The 19,806-nt window shown below is 40.5% G+C and overlaps 1 protein-coding gene across 4 annotated transcripts in view; it reads left to right on the top strand.

The window, feature by feature from the left end:
- Positions 1-4,096: 4,096 nt before the first annotated feature.
- AKAP7 (A-kinase anchoring protein 7) overlaps positions 4,097-19,806 on the top strand; it is an 82,415-nt gene continuing 66,705 nt past the window's right edge. For 3 of the 4 annotated variants that reach the window (XM_053973498.1, XM_053973499.1, XM_053973501.1), the window contains exons 1-4: positions 4,097-4,315; positions 11,018-11,167; positions 12,223-12,368; positions 16,907-17,043. In XM_053973498.1, coding sequence (XP_053829473.1) covers positions 4,156-4,315; positions 11,018-11,167; positions 12,223-12,368; positions 16,907-17,043 — 593 coding nt within the window. In that variant the 5' untranslated portion in view covers positions 4,097-4,155. The remainder of the gene's footprint in view (positions 4,316-11,017; positions 11,168-12,222; positions 12,369-16,906; positions 17,044-19,806) is intronic. The other variant, XM_053973500.1, reaches the window with a different exon arrangement.

Below are 19,806 nucleotides of genomic sequence, written 5' to 3'. Positions count from 1 at the left end.
TAGCTCTTCCATTTCTCTTCCGTTCTCTTCCAGTTCTCTTCCAGCTGAGGTCTGATGGGACTGCTTTTCCATCCTTCCATCCTTTCCATCCTTCCTCCTAAACCTAGTTTAAAACCATCCTTATGAGGGTGGCAAGCCAGTTGGCAAAGACATTCTGGCTCCACTTTGTTAGGTGAATCCTTTCTCCACCAACAAATGTCATTCCTCAAAAATCCTGGAGAAACCTGGAAGTGTCTGAAATACTACATTGACATTAACAGCATTTGTTTGTCTGTGCTGATCCTTAGCCCATGTCCCTTACAACAGGTTGCTATCCAGAAGGTAGCAAGTGAAGAACTGCTGCTCTTGGTAAGCAGTTAATTTTTCAGCTGCTTTCTACTGTTCTGTTCCCTCCTCCTGAAATGTAAATGAACTGCCTGTGATCAACAGATCATGAAAATATCCATTTATATTATTTTTTCATGTCAGATGTCAATCAAATGCACTTTCTATTTATTAACTACATCTGATAGCATCTTCATGCACTTCTTCCTTTTATACCAGTTATTGTAGAGACTCCAGACTACTTGCTTTTTGATCTTTGCATTAAATTACCTTATCCTAGGCATTCCTCTACCTCTCATTTTCCATCATCTGTAGTACTGCAGCTCAAACTTTTCTTTGTTTCTCTGGCAAATCTCTTATTACTATCAAGTCACAGTCTGTAATTCTTCTTCACTTGTTAGAAAACAAGATGCTGTAACAGCAGCAACAGTAATGAAGACTTGTTTTGTATCACTTATGTACTCCTTTCTTATCACAACAACCCAAGCTTCCCCTACAGTGTCCATGCCCTCTCATTACAATACCTTCAACTCCCTCCCATGTCCTACACAATATCCCAATGTCTCCTCTAGGCTCCCTGCAATACATCCCGTTCCTGCCTTTTTACTACCTAACTTCCCTCAGTGAGTCATGCCCCAAATACTCATAGCTCCCCCGTATCTCTTGCTTGACTAAGATAAGACATAATATGTATTGATAATATGTGCCATGACCTACAGTGTAAGGAGACGGCCAATACTCATGGACAGCCACTCTTGGAAAAAAAAGACACATAGCACTGTTTCTTCTTTCCCTCATTTGGGAGTGAAATGGGTCTTCCTTTTCTCCCAAATCACCCACTTTCAGGAAAGGTGTGGGAATATCATACCTCTGAATCCTCTAACACTCTACAGAATTTGCCTGAAATTAGTGGGTGGATTAAGAGAAGGAAAGGTAGGTGAGAGGCTAACAGGCATTGGCAGTGCAGTTGTGTAAGCAAATACAACCACAGAGCTGACCCTGCTTCCTCTTTCTGCCAGCGTCACTCAGCTGTCATAATGTGAGTTTTTTTTCCTTTGAAGGGACAACTGTACTGCTGAGAGGTTAATCAGAAACTTTCTTTAATGAAGGCAAGGCCACAGAAAATTGATAAAGTGTTGGCTTTGGGCCAAACCTAAGCAGTAATGAAAAGCAGTTTCTGCCAGGCACCAGGTCAGTGACCTCGGTGAAACTTGTGCAGTATTTGGGCAGGCAGAAAAATCACAATTTGTTACTTCATCTTTCTAGTCCTCAATTGAATGCTTCCCTCCAACACTACTTCTGTGATTTGTAGGGACAATTAATGGGAACTGCTTCCAGCTCTAGCTGAGGTACTTTTCATTTCTCACTTCCTCGCATCCTGGAGGTAGTATATTCAGGCAAGTCGTGTGACCAAAGCATACAGCTAAAGGCATAATTTTAATGCCAGGCTAGTGGGTGATGGTTACAGACAATTTTAGCTCCATAAAAATGCACTGCACTTTCATTTGTTAAGAGCACTATTAAATGCTATCTTAATTTAAACATTGCATTGGACTCCCCTGTCAATTTTACAAGCAGAAGTGTTTTTTCCTGAAGTTTTCTTGCTGAAGATTTCTGCAAAAAACTTAATGAATTTATTTGGAGCAGTTTCAGATCCAAATTGCTTTTTAAATTCATATTTACAAAAAGACACTTAATTCCAAAAATATTTTCTTCCAGTATTTGACCTATAACTCTCTAGAATCAAAGTTTTATGGAAGTATTGTACTTGACAATGGAAACAGGCTAGGAAGATGTGACCACTTATGCATTTAGTCTCCTAATGATAGCTGATATTCAAATGAAATGGGAATAAAAATTGCCAGCAGCCTCATCCAAAAGTTTATCTTGGATCCCACAGAACTTGGACTTCTGCATCACATCCAACCTTTAGCCTCTACAGAACTATGCAAATCAAATAAAAATTCTATGTGAATGGCAAACACAGCTCAAAATGGATTAAAATGAGGGTAAAAGGAGGAGCATGCAGGAACTGGCCTAATTTTTCACTTTTCTTTCAACCAGCTTCTAACCTCCAGCAGACATGCTGTTTCCTCCAACCATCCTATTTTATATATTTGCTTTTGCCATCTATGGAGAACCAGACATAAGCATTTTTTGTCTTAAACATTGTGGCTGTTACAATGGGAAAGGTGTGATCTAAAGATGTAGAGGTGGGGCAGAACAATTCTGACCCAACTTCCTGCTTCACCTTGACACTTGTGCTCAGTGTCCCTGTCCACACTCACCTCCTGTGGGAGGACTCCATGGGCTGGCTGTGCACGCATCAACAAAACGGGGCAAAAGATCTGGTTTACGTAAGAGGCTCGCACCAGGTTATCTAGAAAAGAAAGCGGTCAGGCCCTCTCCTGCTCTTTTCCCTCTCTTTCTCTTTTGCTTTCTTTCTCATGATCCCAGCTCCAGAGCCTCCAACACAGCAGGACCAATGCTTTGTACTGTCTTTCCCTTTTCTTTCCTTATTTCTCTCCCCACTTGCTTTGCCTGGCAGAGCACAGACACAGCCAGGCATATTCTGCCTCCCATACTGAACTTTGTTGTGGGTGTAGGGAGGTCGTGGAAGTGTGTTGTGGCTTCTGATACAGCACCTTGGTTTGTTTTGCAAGTTGAGAACATAATGAAGTGTATGGTACAAAATTAAGGACTTGCTAGCCACCACGTTTGTGGAAACGTATTTTAAGGAATTTAAGGGCTTGTTAGCCAACAACTCAAGGCTCAACAGCGGGCTGGTCGCCAAAGTTAAAAACGCAAGAGTTCAGCCTGATGAGAATTTACAACTAACATCACCCCTCCACTGATGAGTCGTGACACCATCCCTACTTTGTGTTTACAAATGAAAGTAGGAATCTTTATGTGCATATATACTACCTGCTCCCTCAGATCTGGTTTACATGGATAAACCAAGTAGCAAAAGCACCAGGTGGCATTTAGCTTGGCTTCTCCCACCCAACGCCCTGAGAGGATTTGGCTTCCGAGAGGCACCAAGTCTTTATTTACGCAGGAAAAGACCGTCTCCCCTTCCTTCCTTCAGACAAGCAGCCTCTCCCATACACAGCACTTTTTATCTGTTTCTCCACTGGTTCCAGCCACTCTTATAATCCTGTGTGCATACCTTCACATCCTTTTATCTTTCTTTGCCAGTCAGTTTTTAAGGTCTATTCGGTAACTTCAGAGAAACTCAAAATTTCTATTCTTTATGTAATTTATCACCCCTGAGGCCATTCCCAACACGAGACAGTACAGTCAGAGCAGAGCCCTTAGTGCCAGCGGTCACTGTGGCCCGGGGCTGCGTAAAGCAGAGCACATTCAGAGCAAGACTGTCTATTCTCCGCTGCTGAATTACTGTTAATTATCGCTCTGCCGCCCTAAGCCACAGCCGGTTATTTTGAGGGACGCCAAATCCCGCTGGCTGCAGCCCCCCACGGGGGCGAGCGCTGGGGCAGCCACTTCGAGTTAAGATACCGAGCGAGAGCTGCGCTCGATCGGACGATCTCCGGCTGCGGGCCCCGCCACCCACTGTGAGGGGCGGCCCCGCCTCACGCCGCCACCGCGGAGCGCCCGCCGGGCCAGCCGAGGGGCAGGGCCCTGCGGCCGCCCCATCCCCGCCGCGGCCGCCTCCCGCCATGCCCGCCGCGGAGCGTGCCGGGAGCTGTAGTTCGATTGGCCGCGCGGCCCCGTTCCCTCGCTGCTTCCCCGAGGGGCGCGGCGGCTCCGCCAGACCCGCTCCGGCCCCGCGGCTTCCCGGCGGGGCAGCGCTGTTCGCCCCGGCCGAGCATGCGGCCGCCGCTGCGGCGGCTTCTCCCCTCGCTGTGCTCGGCGGCGGCCCGAGCCCTGCTCGCCCGGCGGGCCGTGCCCATGGCGCTGCGGCCGGCGGAGGGAGCGGCACGGGTCGGGGGCGATGCCCGGAGCGCGGCCGGCGCGGCCCCGGAGCACGGTGAGAGGCGGCGGGACAGCGGCGCGGGGGCAGAGGGCAGGCGCTGGCCAGACCCCGCGCTCGCCTCCCCCTGGGCTGCGGGCGGGCCGCTGGGGCGTGCGGGGCGCGCTGGGGCGTAGGGAAAACTTTTCAACTTAATTATTAAGTTATTAATTATTAAGTAGGGCTCTTGTTCATAAGGCTCTGGCGCTTCCCTGACTGCCCCGCTCAGTCCCTAGGCTTGCCGTCAGCATATGCATCCGACCTGACTGAGCACTAAACCTACCCTTTTTCCCCCTAAGTTTACTACTACTCCTTTTCTTCTCAGTTCCCTGTATATGTCACCTGGCTGAATACGAACCCTGCCATTTTTTCCCACAAGAAGCTATTATTATTATTATTATTATTATTATTATTATTATTATTATTATTATTATTATTTATGATTTCCTTACCTATGTTAACTGTAGTGCCAGTACTGGAGGTTCAAAATGCATTGACACTAAGACCATCTACTTCTACAGCACCTCTCAGTTAAACTGTCTCTAAAGGATTGATTTGTTATTAAAAATATGAATAGAAAGCAGCGGGTGAAAGCTCAGGAAGAGGTCAAAGATCCCCAACCCTCTTGCCGTCAGGCAGATGGGAGGAATGGAAAAAGTTCCCTTCTCAGAGAGGTGGAAGAATTTGCTCTGGGCATCCCTTGCTTCCCTAGGTGCCCTTATGGAATAGATAGGAGCCCTGGATCTTGAGGATCAGGCAGACAACAGTGGAGAAGAAGGTTTATCTGGAGGGCCTTCCAGACCAATGCAGTCAACCAGGTGGATCACGTATACAATAATACACGCATTAAGAGAAAAAGAAGGGTAGCTGTAGTGGGTGACTTGCTTCTAAGGGGAACTGAGGGCTCTGCATGCTGGTTGGACCCATTCCACAGGAAAGTCTGATGACTTCCTCTGGCCCAGATAAGGGATATTACCAAGAGACTCCCTGAGCTAATTCTGCTCACTGGTTACTACCCAATGCTGGCTGTCCAGGTTGACAGTGAGAAGGTTGATGAGAGAAGTACCAGGATTATGAAACAGGAGTTCAAGGCACTGGATTGTCTTGTTTGAGGGACAGGAGCACTGATGATGTTTTCCTTGATTCCTTTGGTATCAGGGATGAATGCCAGAAGGAACAGGAAAACCCATGTGGTCATCAAGCTTAAAGATGGTGCCATTGGTGGAATTTGGGGTTTTTTCTTTGTTGTGGGGAGATTATGAAGCACCAGGCCTGCAGATGGTGTTCACCTGTCTAACAGGGGCAAAAGTATTCTGGACAATGAGTTGGCAGGGCTGACTGAGAAGGTTTGAAGGGGGAAGGGGAGGATGAGACCAGGCTCACTAGGGATGAACCTAGGAGCTGCATGCCAGAGTTAGGGGTGAAATCAGTAGCCCAGCTGAAGTGCATCTACACCAGTGCAGGCGGTGTGGGTAACAAACAGGAGGAGCCAGAGGCCGTCGTGCAGCAGGAAAGCCGTGATATAGTCGCCATCGGGGAAATGTGGTGGGGTGACTGCTGTGACTGGAGTGCTGCAGTGGGTGGCTACAAGCTCTTCAGAGGGGACAGGCAAGGAGGAAGAGGCAGTGGGCTGTCGCTGTACTTCAGGGAGTGCTTTGACTGCACAGAGCTTGAGGATAGTGGTGATACGATTGAGTGCCTAGGGCTGAGAATCAGGGCAAAGGCTGGTAAGCCAGAGATCTTGGTGGGAGTCTACTACAGACCATCCAACCAGGATAAAGAGGCAGATGGAATATCCTGTAGGCAGCTGGCTGATGTTTCACCATCACTAGACCTTGTTCTTGTGGGAGACTTTAACCTGCCTGTGTCTGCTGGAGACCCAACACAGTGGAAAGGAGTCAGTCTAGGAGGTTCCTGGAGCGTTTGGAAGGTAACTTCCTGACACAGCTGGTGAGGGAGCCTACAGGGGCAGTATCCTGCTAGATCTGCTTTTTATGAACAGGGAAGGGCTGGTGGGAGATGTGGTGGTCAGAGGCTGCTTTGGCAAGAGCGACCACAATGTGATAAGAATTTTCAGTACTTGCTGAAGTAAGGGGGGGCATCAACAAAACCTCTGTCTTGGACTTTGAGAGGACAGACTTTGGCCTATTCAGGACACTGATTTAGAGAGTCCCTTGGGAAGCAGTTCTTAAAAACAAAGGGGGCCAGGAAGGCTGGACATACTTTAAGAAAGACATCCTGAGGGCACAGGAGCAGGCAGTCCCTGTATGCTGAAAGACAGGCTGGTAGGGAGGAAGACTAGCCTGGCTGAGAAGGGAGCTTTCACAGGAACCTGGGGGAAAAACAGAGGGTTTATCATCTTTGGTAAAAGGGGCAGGCAACTCATAAGTGTTTCAGGGTGTTGTTAGGTCATGCAGAGAGAAAACTAGAGAAGTGAAAGCTCAGTTAGAACTTACTCTGGCTACTTTTATTAGGGAAAATGAAAAGTGTTTTTATAAATACATTCATAACAGAAGGGGGTCAAGGAAAACCTCCATTCTTTATTGGACAGGGAGGGGATTATAGTCACCAAAGACGAGGAAAAGGCTGAGGTACTTAACCCCTTCTTTGCCTCAGTTTTCAACAGGAAAACTTGTTATCCTCAGGGCAGCTGGCCCCAGCTGAGCTGGTAGACAGAGAGGAGAAGCAGAATGGACCCCCTGTAATCCAGGAGGAAGTAGTTAGTGACTTAACCACTTAGATGCTCACAAGTGTATGGAGCTGCACGGGATCCATCCTAGGGTGATGAGGAACTGGCAGAAGAGCTCATTAAGTCTCTGTCCATTTTCCATCTATCATCAGTCATGGCTAACCAGGGAGGTCCCAGGCAACTGGAGGCTGGCGAGTGTGATGCCCATCTACAATAAATGCTGGAAGAAGAATCTAGGGAACTAAAGGTCTGGCAGTCTGACCACAGTGCCCAGCAAGATGACGGAGCAGGTCATATTAAGTGTGATCATACAGCACAGGCAGGACAACCAGGGAATCAGACCCAGCCGGCACAGGTTTAGGAAAGGCAGATACTTCCTGGCCAACCTGATCTCCTTCTATCACCAGGTGACCCACCTGGTGGATGAGAATAAGGCTGTGAATATTGTCTACCTGGACATCAGCAAAGCCTTCAACACCATCTCCCATAGCACACTCCTGGCAAAGCTGTCAGCCCATGGCTTCGACAGATGTACTCTTCTCTGAGTTAAGAACTGGCTAGACAGCCAGGCCCAGAGAGAGGTAGTGAATGGTGCTGCATCCAGTTGGCAGCTGTTCACTAGTGGTGTCCCCAGGGATCAGTGTTTGGTCCAGTCCTGTACAATATCTTTATTGATAATCTGGATAAGGAGATCAGGTCTTCTACTAGCAAATTCACAGACAAGATCAAGTTGGGTTGGAGTGTTGATCTGCTGGAGGGTAGGAAGGCTCTGCAGAAGGACCTGGACAGCCTGGATTAATGGGCTGATTTCAAAGATACGAGGTTCAGCAAGACCAAGTCTGTGTCCTGCACTTTGGCCACAACAATCCCCTGCAGCACTACAGGCTGGGGACAGAGTGGCTGGAAAGTGGCCCAGTGGGAAAGGTCCTGGGGGTACTGTTTTGACAGTCAATGAAAAGTGACTGTCAAGTTTGCCCAGGTGACCAGGAAAGCCAATGGCATCCTGGCCTGGATCAGCAATAGTGTGGCCAGCAGGACCAGGGCAGTGATTGTCCCAGTGATTTTTGGCACTGATGAGGCCATGCCTCAACTCCTGTGTCCATTGCATGGCCCCTCAATTCAGGAAAGACACTGAGTTGCTGGAGTGTGTCCAGAGGACAATGGCGCTGGTGAAGGGTCTGGAGCACGAGTCTGATGAGGAGCAGCTGAGGGAGCTGAGGGTGTTTAGCCTGGAGCAAGAGGCTCAGGGGGATCTTAGCTCTCTCTACAGCTACCTGGAAGGAGTCTGTAGCCTCCCCAGGTGGGGATTGGCCTATTCTCCCAGGCAACCAGCAACAGGACAAGAGGATACAGACTTAAGCTGCACCAGGGGAGGTTTATGTTGGACATTCGGAAGAAATTCTTCATGGAAAGAGTGGTTGGCTATTGGAATGGGCTGTCCAGAGAGGCATTGGAGTCATGTTTCTGGTTCTGTTTAAGGAAAGACTGGACATGGCACTTAGTGCCATGGCCTTGTTGACAGTGTGGTATTCAGCCATAAGTTGGACTCAATGATCTCAAGAGGTCTTTTCCAACCTAATTGATTCTGTGATAAATCTATTAAACACATAAACATAGTGAACAGGGAACAGTGCCTGAAGATCAAGTCTCACTGTGATCTGTGATACTTACACGTCAAAGAAAAGAAGATTGTTCTATCTGAAACAATAATCTGAATATGTAGAGAAGGCAGCTGGGGTCAGAGAACAATCAAATATGTTTTATTGCTCCTTGTTTTTGTGGTTTCTCCTTTGTGACGTAGATGTATCATGATCTTTTTTTTTTTTTCCTGCTGGAACAGATGACAAATGCTGGTGAAGATCAGCAGTCACGTAAATACAAATAAAGGAATAATGGATACATCTACTCATATATGAAATTCAGGCAAATATAATTAAGCATGCGATTAAGAAAAAAGAGCTTATCCTATTAACAGCTTGATGGTCAAGGAGTTCCTAGGGAAGCTAGTTTTGTACCCTAGGCTTCAGATTATCAACATTATGTCAAGAAGTTTGAAAAATCTTGTTTTCAAGTTGTATTAGTAACTAGATTGCAACTGTTGAATTTTGTTGCAGATTTCTTTAATTAGTGTTTTCAAAAAAGAGAGGGAGTTTTTTTTTTTTTTTGGTAGAAGCACAACCTGTAGAATTTAGACACAGTGCCTGCTCTACTCAAGTCAGTTTACTGAGGGTGCGTTGTTAATTTAGCTGTGCCTTTGCTATTGTGAACAGGCTGCATTTTGCAAAGTGGTGCAAGTATGTTGCTTTTTGAGCAGACAGAGCAAAGGAAACCTGCTATCTGCAATATACATCCCTCAGATTTATGTGAGTCCTTGTTCTGTAGCTGATACTATCTTAACAAACCCCTTTTGCTCTCAGCTGGTGATTCTTCACTGCTGAATTTTGAGGTTTTCTGCCCCAGCCTGACCTACTTGTTTGTCAGTTTCATGGACTTCTGTCTTGTCCTTCACTTTGAGATCTCTTTGGATCCAGGGTTGTTTTCTGTATGTCTGTGGATACCAGAAACAATGTTGAGTGTGAGCTTTAATCTAAATGTTAAGTAATAATTTTATTATTGCTTTAGCATCTGTTTGTTATGCATAGTTCTTTAGTGTCTGCAGAGGGAACAAGTAACAAATCTAAATACTTTGTTTCCTTTAAATAGCCTGGGGGGATAAAGTCAAGGTGTCAGGCTACAACCACAGAGTGATTTATACCTGCCTACTTTAGCCTGGAGTGAATTAGCATTCAATCAGGTTGTTCTTTTATTTATCTTCCCTAGCTTAAAGTGATATGTGTAAGAAACATTCCACAGGGTGATAATCACCCACACTGGGTCTGTAATATCAATTTTATACATGTGTAGCCTTGCATGCCTTAAGAACATAGTGTACACTTTTGCTGCTGAATTTTCCTCTTAGGCCAGATTTGGGCCATCTGCACTGGTCATGAGAGGAGCTTTGAAAATGTGTTGTCGGTGGTAATGAGCTGTCCTGGGATAAACTGCAATTCTAACACATGGCTCCTTCCACTACAGTAATCCCATTGTGGAGTTGTCCCAAAAGAGTATTGCTGGGTGCCTGATTATATGCCCATTGTTTGCTGATAGAGAAGATTTTGCTTATTCTTTTTTTTTAAGGTATAACTTAATATACCAATATTAGGGTTTACTGATGCAGAAGCATGAAGTAGACATAAGGAAATGACTCATGCTCAGTTAGTACTCTTGGAGAAAAAGGCTTTTTTAAAAACTTGTTAGTGGACATTCTGTCCTGTCTAACTCAAAATATTCTGTGATTGTGGTATTACTCTAAGGTAGAGCTTTATGTATATCTTTGTACATGCAAGATGTATTTTCATTTACATTGACTTCCTTCTATAGCTTAAATACTAAAAGTCAGTTTTTAGAATGAGAAATTCAGATCATTGCTGTCTAAAACATGCTATACTGAGTGGGAGATGCAGGAATACAGTAATCATCTCATTCCTGAATGATGAGAACCCTTCGTTATATGTGGAATGGTAGGATTCCCTTCCTGCTGCTTCTTCATGGCTCATTTTCAGTATGTTTACAGTGGAATTAATTTGCCAATGTTTGTCTGCACTGAATTTCATATGCCATTACTGTTATCTAAAATGAACATTATGTGATGTCTGAAGGGTATTATTTTTTGTGCTCAGTTATAAGTTTGGGGGTTTTTTTGGGTTGTTTTTTTTTTTCAGTAATTTCATTTACTTGGAACCAAACAAGACCATAGGTTATTAAAATATAGAAAGCAGAACTCTATTTTTTGCTATTTCACATAAAATGTTGAGGTATTTTTACTGATCTGTTGACAAAGAAGAAGAACAGGATCCCTGCAGGGTTATATGTCAATATTTATTTGCTGATAATTAATTAACTGTTTACTTCATATGTTGCTTATGTATAATGTCTCTTAGCTGTTTATATCAAAAACTAAGATCCAGTGTGTTGTTTTAAATATATTACAGATGGGCTGGAAAATATACAGCAAAAGAAAATCTTTAAAGAGAATAAGGAAAAAACAGAACAGAGTGAAGAGCCATGTGCTGCTGATTCAGTAGATTCTCTAATGGCAGAAATGCCATTTGTGGACACAGATATTGAAGATGAATGTGCTAGTAAGTACATTAAACAGAAGTAATGTGAAAGCATAGACATATCATGCACTCAGTTCTTGGTCCTACCTGTTGCCAGGGACACATGGGTCATGCACATGGAACAGTCTCCCTGCAAACGTGTTACAGTCCAGAGCCTCTCTTATTACTTTTCGGTCCTACAGTACTTGAACATATTAAGAATTCACCCTCCTGTTATCCTGTGGAACAATGAGTCACAGAATAAAGAAATTTCATATGTCAATTCACATTACTGTATGTGAGCTTCTCAGGTGATGGGTTTTGTGAGCTGTCCTTCAATATGTGTATTCCCAGCATGAGGCTGGAAGTACACTTGTAATTGGACAGTGGATGTCTGCAGCCTGGTCAGCCTGGGGGTATGTATCAGGCATTGTGGTGGGAGAGGGTCTGCAAAGGCTCAAGGAAATGAGCCAAGAGAAACACAATTATGTGTAAAGGAAGAACTGAGGACACACACATTTCTTTGACTATACCAGAAGGTATCTCTGGGAAGGGAGGAGGTAGAGAGCAAATCTGTCTGGGATGATATTTTCTTCTGGGCTGGGTTTGGTTTCTGTACTATTAGTTGGTTAGTCTTAGTCTAGTACAACTTTTAGGTTTAATAATCCTATATTTAATCCTGCATTTTATATTTCAAAATGGAGAATGCATGGGATTTTTGAAGTTTAATATTGGCCCTTCTGCTCTACAGTCATGTCCATGTTCAAGTATGGACAATTTGCAGACCTGTTGTCCTGCTGCATATATTGGCTAAGGGAGATTCAGTGGTTTGGAAGCCATGTGTCTGTCTGTGTTAGCAGCTTATAAACCTTGCTTAGAGGTGTAGGCCTTAGTTCAGCCTACATTAATTGTATGGCTATATTAATTCAGGTCAGAGTTGGATCCCAGTCAGACAGTTCAGAGCATGGGCAGAGCAGGTCAGTGGGAAGACACGCTCCAGTCAGTTGTCTAAAGTACAGCTCCTGTTGGTGTGATATTAAGAGTGTCTTTGTTCAAATGTCTCTATGCTGAAAGTGACTTTTTTTTTTTCTCTTCAGTGCATGCAACTTCTGAACTAAGTATTAAAAAGAAAAGAAAGCGGACTATTGGAAGGGAAATTGAAGAAGGCATTGAGAGAAAGAATAAAAAGAACAAACAGTATCAGCCAAATTATTTCATTTCTCTTCCAATCACTAATCCAAAGGTGATATTCTTTATTATACTAATATAGTATAACCAGAATTACTTCAACAGCTGCATGTGTTGATAAGAACAGTGTTTGATATTGTGCAAAACATTTTTTTCAGGTACTTTTAAAGAAACATTAGCAGTCTATTCAATGAGTAATGTTGTGTTATGTAACATTTTTTGTGAATAAAATTGCTTTTCTAAAAAAGACTGGAGGAAAAATACTTAGATTTTTATTCAGTTTGTCAGTCTTATGGATTTCACTGAAGCTTGCTGAAATTTCCCCTCTCCCCTCTGCAGTGTTCAGTATTGCCTATTTTGTTGTTCACGTAGAATGAGGAAGACATTCCTATTAAATTTAGTGAGAAAAATTCTAGCAATATTTTTAGATTTCTTTATAGATAAAAATTTATATTTGGATCTATTACTGTTTTAATTTGGCAGTTTGTAGTTTAGCATTTTACAGTGAAATGGTTCATCTTATTTAAAATTCAAACAACTGTTGTTTTAGTGAGATGTTGTTCACATGAATTCAGGAAATGCAAAGAGCTCTTTAAGAAAATGTATTTTCTTGCAGTTACATGAGTTGTCTCATTTAGGCAGTAAATGAAAATGATTTCTTACATGCTGCAGGTTGTCTCTGGTATATCTTTGATATCTTTTGTGTCTGAAACAAGGAAAGTAGGTGCCTTATGTTTAAAAAGTTGAACCCAGCAGTTTAACAGCATTTGCAAATTTAGTTTGTGGGTTTTTTTAATATCAGAAACTATCTCATATGAATTTTAACTCTGTATTATCAGTTCTCTGAAAAAGTAAAATAAGATTAAGAAAATACGAAATGAGACTAAAATAGGTTTGAAAATGACACTGCAGTCTTTGATTCTTCAAAACATAATATGTGAAGAAGAGATTGTAAAGGCTGGTTTTATAAGATCCAGGATAGCCTGTTACAAATATTGTAGGATATCTTTGGTGACATCTTATGTTAAAATATCTTTTCTTCCAGATCTGTTTAATAGATTTCATGATTTAAGAAGTGCAAGAATAATGTAGGGGTTATATAATCTGATAATTGAGAATTCCTGCTGATGATCATTACTATGCCCAAGGGTTGGTTGGGAAGGTCTTAAGTATGCTTGGTTTTTTATATGTCATTATCTAGTCATATCATTTACAGAGGTAAAGAAACAACTCTTTACATTTAATCTCAGAGCATTTGGGAACTCCAGGACTTTGCTAGAAAGTTTTGTTTATACTTGCCTTAGAGGTAAAGTTGTTCTGAAAGTAGAAAATACACATTGGAATTTTTATAGGCAATATTAGCGAAAAATTTAGATGCCTGGTTTCTTGATAGCCATACTGAATCTGGTAATTGCTGGTATTATTTCAGTTGGTAATGAGAAAACTTTATGTTTTGAAGAGCTTATTTTATTCCAGTGAAGTATTTTAAGCATTAGTGTTTTTATTTGTATTTTATGTAATAATTTAAGCTTTACACATGGGAAATTTTTCAGTAAAGGATATTTCTGAAACATTTAATCATCTGTTCCTCTTGGATAATTAACAGTTTTCTTGTTTTCATTTTAATTGTTTTGAATCTTTAGAAATTAAAAGTGTTGTTCCATTAATTTTGAATTTATATTGAACTTTGCATTATTACTTGTGTAAAAATAGCTGAAAAGATTATGATCTATTTCTATTTGGTTTTTTTTTTCTTTAAGTTATGACTTACATGATGTATTATCATTGGTAGGTTAGCCTTTCAGGGTTCTCCAGTCTTGACTATAATTGCTATTGATCTGTTAAATCTTTAAAGCTTTACATTTACTTACTAGTAGTATCCTTGTAATAAGCAAAATGGTGTTATTCTATTACTCCTCAGAATAATGTACTTCAGGTAATGGGAGAGGAGATCTTGAAATCAGTAGTTGAGGCCTTTTTTTAGAACTTTTTAAAAAAAATTCAGAGGGAGGAATTGTTAAGTGTGATCAGCCTTCAAAAAGATTTTGAATTACATTAGGACATCTTAAGTAAAAATAAATAGCATGATAGCAGTTGAAATGTAAAACAATACTTCATAAGGTAATGTAAATAACAGGTTAAATAGCAATTCAAAGTTTTCATCTATGCAGTGGGTCAAAGCTTATTATATAGCATTGGAAGAGTTCTAGTTTGCTTCATTAGAATAGTATTCTCACATGTTAATTGCACCTTAGATTTATTGGAGAAAACAGAACAAATCTGAAATTGTGATATGCATTGTGATGGCACGCCTATTTAACAGCTGTTGTGTTACACTTTGATCGCATAACTTCAGGGAAAACCTTTGAAAAACAACTTTCTGAAATTCAGAAAAACTTACTTGAAAACTTTTTTTTTCTTCCCAAATGATTGTGTAGAGCATTGCCATTTAGAGAGAGAGAGAACAAGAGGATGTGCTCAGCCTTCTTTTTATTTTACCTGTATCCAAAGGGCAGGATTTTTCATACTTTCTTGATGGAGTCAGCAATAACTTTTCTCTGGAATTGATAACTGGCTGTCTTTGGACTTAATCTTATTCCAAAGCCATATTATTTTTTAGGTTTTTAGCTTGGTTTCCTAATAGAGTTTATACAGCTATGGGCCTGTCCATTGGGATTTTTTGGGTTTTCAACCTGTTGTCCAATTTTGGACAGAAAAATTGACAACTCAGAGGTATTAATTTCCTACAGTTTTTGTGTCATTGGTGCTTGCATAAAGGAGTGAGCCTTGAAGGAGCATGCTTTTGTGGACGTACTACTGAAGGAACTATAGGAGTATGGGGATGTAGGGTATTGGTTGCTGAACTAAATGCTGAGTAATATTGATCTCTTTCAGAGCTAGGATGGTCTTTACTGCTTTGATAACACAGTGCCACATCTGTCTTCTGTACTCTGAACGGCTTGTACACTTACATTTATATTTTTTCCTTTCTAGCTCACAGGTGAAAATTAAATTTAGAAGCAATAGTTGAAAATAATAAAATTGTAATTACTATGACACATTTTTTTTTTAGTTTTGTTTCTTTTTTTTTTTTTGCTTTAGCTTATAAACTTAAATAATTATTCAGACAATATATTGTCATTAGTGGGAATCACATTTACCAGTTCTTTGCTTAAATATGGATTAAATTCCTCCTGTATCTGAGATAATGAAAATGTTATTTATCCAGGAGGAGATCAGTTCTGACATATGAAGAAAGGTGGTCTTATTACAACATGATTTATGATAAAATGTTGGTGGAATTTTCTTCATATATTCTACGCTACTTAAGACACATGTGGTTTTGTAAATGCCATATTCCCTTTTCTGGCAAGTAGCTTTTACCTTCCATCCTTCTCCCTACCCTCACTAGCATTGGTTCCTTTGAGTTATAATTTAATTATATTTATGTGACACTACTAGATATCTATGGCTTATTGGGTAAAATTTCTGCATGGCAAAACTCATCTCAAGAAATTCAGTCACAAAAATACTGAACAGTTGCATTAGATTGTCGAATTTTTTTCCCAGGAAATTTGTGTTCTTTATGATTAACAGAGCTGCCAAAATACATCAATGCTTTTTTAATACCCAAAAACTACTTGTGCTTATCTTACAAAAGTCAAGTCTGTACAGTACATTTGTGAAGTATTCACTACTGGATTTCAAATAAGTAAACAACAAAAAAGTGAACCTGCTTCTTTTAGACTTTATACACCAAAGATGATTTGACTGTAATGTCTTTGTTCACTGTGCTTTAAGAAGTAATTTGTTTTGTCAGATGATCAGATTTATTTGACTTGATCTAATTTTCACTAACATACTCAAGAATTATTGCAGGTTTTTGGTGTTTTGTTTTTTAAATTGCTACAATACAACTAGCATAATGTTTAGCACAGTAAACATTTTGGATATAATTTATAGAGCATGTAATATAAATAATTTTCAATAAAAAATGTAATTCCAGTATTTTTAAAGAGAAAGACTGATGAAGTTAGAACTCTATACCTGTTGCAAGGAAATTTGTCTAAATACATTTGAAGGGAGTATATACATTATATCTGTCTATTGGACTATATAATTAGAATTGCAAATCAGATATCTCTACAAATTATTTACTAAATATTCTGGTTTTGTATGTGCCCAGTCCTGCAAAGATCAGGTTTTTTTCAGTCACTTACCTGCACATAGCAAGACAGATGTTTAGCAGAGTGAGCAGAGAAATTCCTTGAAGAAACTTCTTGTTGGTATTACTGGCAGTGTAAAACTGGATGATCTTAACCTGCTTCAGGAGTTTATAATACTTATGGAAGGAAGCTCCTATTAAGATGTGATGGGGACTGTCCAGTGATTTATTAATCACTCTATTTGTATCCCGTTTGGGTTCATTCAGGTCAATTAGTACAGCTTTGTCAGAGGATAAAACTTTCTTCTGCTAGAATGGTTTTTACATAAACGTTTGCTTTTAGTTTGTATGCTTTCTTGTTCACTTGCATGATGGGATACAGTAATTGTTGTAGTGGCTAACTGTTGTTTCTGTGTCTTTCTTCCCAGATTACTGGCAGTATTCAGGCTGTCCAAGATGCAATAATACAAAAGGATCAAAGGCTTTCCAAAGCAATGGTTCGCTCTGGCTCATTGCATGTCACCATGTTAGTGATGCATTTATCCAGTGAAGAAGAAATTAGCATGTAGGTATCTAGTGGAAATAAAGTATATACTAGTATTTTTGCTTAATGTGTTCATAAAGAGACTAGCAGGGTTAACTGATACTTTTTTGTGCCTTAAACAGCCCTAATTTATTAGGGTTATTTTCATAACTTATGGTAGTCATAAGCTCTGAACAAAATATGTGGTTTTCCCTTGCATTTTACTTACTGTGTGCTGAACTTGCATGCACATATCTCATGTTTGCTAAAGTAATTATTTTAAAACAATGTTTTGATATAGGGGACAAGGGAATTAAAAATCTGTTGAAGTGCAGATTGCTCATAAGAAAGTGAGAATCCAAGGTAGAATGTAGGAACCATTTAGTAGTTAAGGGCATGCTTCTAATAAGTAGAAGTATTTTGGCTGAAAGCATTTGACACACATAAAAATAATGAATGATCAGTATATCTGAATCAGTTGCCTTGTTTTTACATACTTGTTTTCTTTGAATGCTATATCCTTGAGATCTCTATACTCCTACCAGTCTTCTACTGTGAAGATGCAAATTTGTCAGCATCAACAGTCTAATCTAAGGGGAGAGAAACAGCCAGGGACAGAGAATAAAAAGGCAAGCAAAGGATACTCGATCTGGTAGAATCCTCCCCTCTCCATGTGCCTGGTTAATGAGTAAACTGTGATAGCACCTGAAAATTGGTGAGAACAACCACCAGCTGTTTATATGAGATTTTTTTTTAAAGGGCTTGAAGTACAAACTTTTAAAAAAAGGAGCATGGGATAGTACCTCAAAGCACATGTGCCTCTTCATGAGTATTTTTTAAGAGTCCAAAACTGTATACCAGAACAAATATTCTCAAATTCAGGATATTCTGCTACTCTGTGAGCCCCTTCTCAGCTTCCACTGTCTGAATGCCACCGAAGCAGTGACTTACAGAGTTCTTCTCTGCCTCTCCCAGCAGAACTCTACAGTCCAGGCACTCAGAACTGTCCTCTAGTCAGCAGGAGCTTCCTCAGAGATTCACCCCTTCCCTGGCCAGATGCCTCCTATAGGTTTCTAGCTCAGCTATCCTCAGGTATTCTAGATTGCATGTTCTTTTTAATGAGATTTAAAAAAAAAATCATAACTGATATTTTTTGTTTAATCTTCTGGGAGATCTGAAAGAGTAAAATGCCTTTTTGTTTCACCAATTTTTGATACCAGGTTAATGGAAAGAAAGCAAGATCCAGGCTAGCAAACAAACCTGTGTGTAATGTAGGGGGAGAGTAATGTCTCAAACAAAGTTCAGCTAGTCAGCTGGGCATCTGAGAGTTCACAGATCCTTAGGTTTGGATCCATTGAGTTACTTAGATATCTACAGTTTTTCAACTGTGTTTGCACAATAGTGCCTCTGTCTATACAGAAATGAAATGTGTTGAATGCTATTTGAAGTCAAATGCGTGATAAGAATGTGCTAAACATAACATTCAATTCAGCACAAAGCCCTTTGTATGGTATTTTAGTACATACAGCTTTCACCCTGAAAATGGAAGATCTGTATTCTAGGCCGCTCTTTCTAAGGGAATCCAGACCTGCAATTATCATGTGAGTTTCCTAACTGATTGACTGTAGTCTAGCCTTCATGAATACACTATACATCTCTTTTTGTAGGACTGTGTGAAATCAAAAATCTGAGATTTTGAAACTAGAAAGAAAGAAAGCAATCAAGACTCATGACAGCACTCCCTTCAAGCCAGGAAGTTCTACCCTATGCTAACTGTGCATAGTCATGGGATCAGGTGCTAGAAATCAGGATGCCTGCCTTTGCAGTAAATGCCTAATTATGAGATTATAGTGTCAAGTTTTTCTTGCTAGTTTTCTGTCAAAAACTCTGTGAATCTCACCTTTGCATTACAAATAACAGATCTGATGGAATTGAGTTTGGCTTTGTTTGAGAGATCACTTTTTCTAACCAATGATCAAAATTAAAACTCAGAAATTTCTAAAAATAAAGTTGGTGAATTTTAAGTGCTACAATATTTACATTGCAACAATATAGGAAGAAAACAGGCACCGCTTCTATAATTCTAGCGTGTGTTCCCTTAGAATATGCTGTTTAATTTTTTTTTTAATTTCCTTTTTTGACTTTAGATCAAAGTGCTTGTAAACTTTTTGGGTATCTCTGTGGATTAGTTGCACTGAGTGTAATTACTAGTTGGCATTGTAAATACTATTTGGTATGGAATAACAAGAATAACCACTGTTGTGTTTTTAGCTATTGACTCAGTAGAAATGTTTGTCCTTGTGCATTATTCTTACAAAGCAATTGTTAGATGTTATGAAGCAGTTGATAGAATACAAAAGGCAAGATAGCTAGAGTGAGATGACAGCTATTTTTCTACATATTTTAGTGTTTGCAAAATTATAAATAAAAGTAAAAATAGAAGTAGATCTTTGCTGCCACAGTGCTAAACTGAAAGCACACTGCACCGTGTGGATTGACCTTTCATGGAACTTGTCGGGTAGGCTTGGGCTGGTCAGTGAGTTCTGCAGCAGACCCTACAGTATGGAAATATAAATCTATGTTCAGCTGAGGAGCAGAGCTTTCCATGGATTTTCTGTGGATTAGTTTTCAAATGTAAAAAATCCAGAGATGGATTTTAAATACTTTCATGAATCAATACTTAAAAGCCCTCTGCAAGCTTTAACTTAATTTGACTCAATGTATTTGAAATATCTGTACTTGTTTTGGACCAATTTTTAGGTTCATGTTGGTAAATAAATCTATGCCTGCTTACATGTTAAGTAA

The sequence above is a fragment of the Vidua macroura genome, chromosome 3 (assembly GCF_024509145.1).
Source record: "Vidua macroura isolate BioBank_ID:100142 chromosome 3, ASM2450914v1, whole genome shotgun sequence".
NCBI lineage: Eukaryota > Metazoa > Chordata > Aves > Passeriformes > Viduidae > Vidua > Vidua macroura.
Note: the sequence above shows the minus strand (reverse complement) of the source record. Positions and strands in the feature narration are given on the sequence as shown.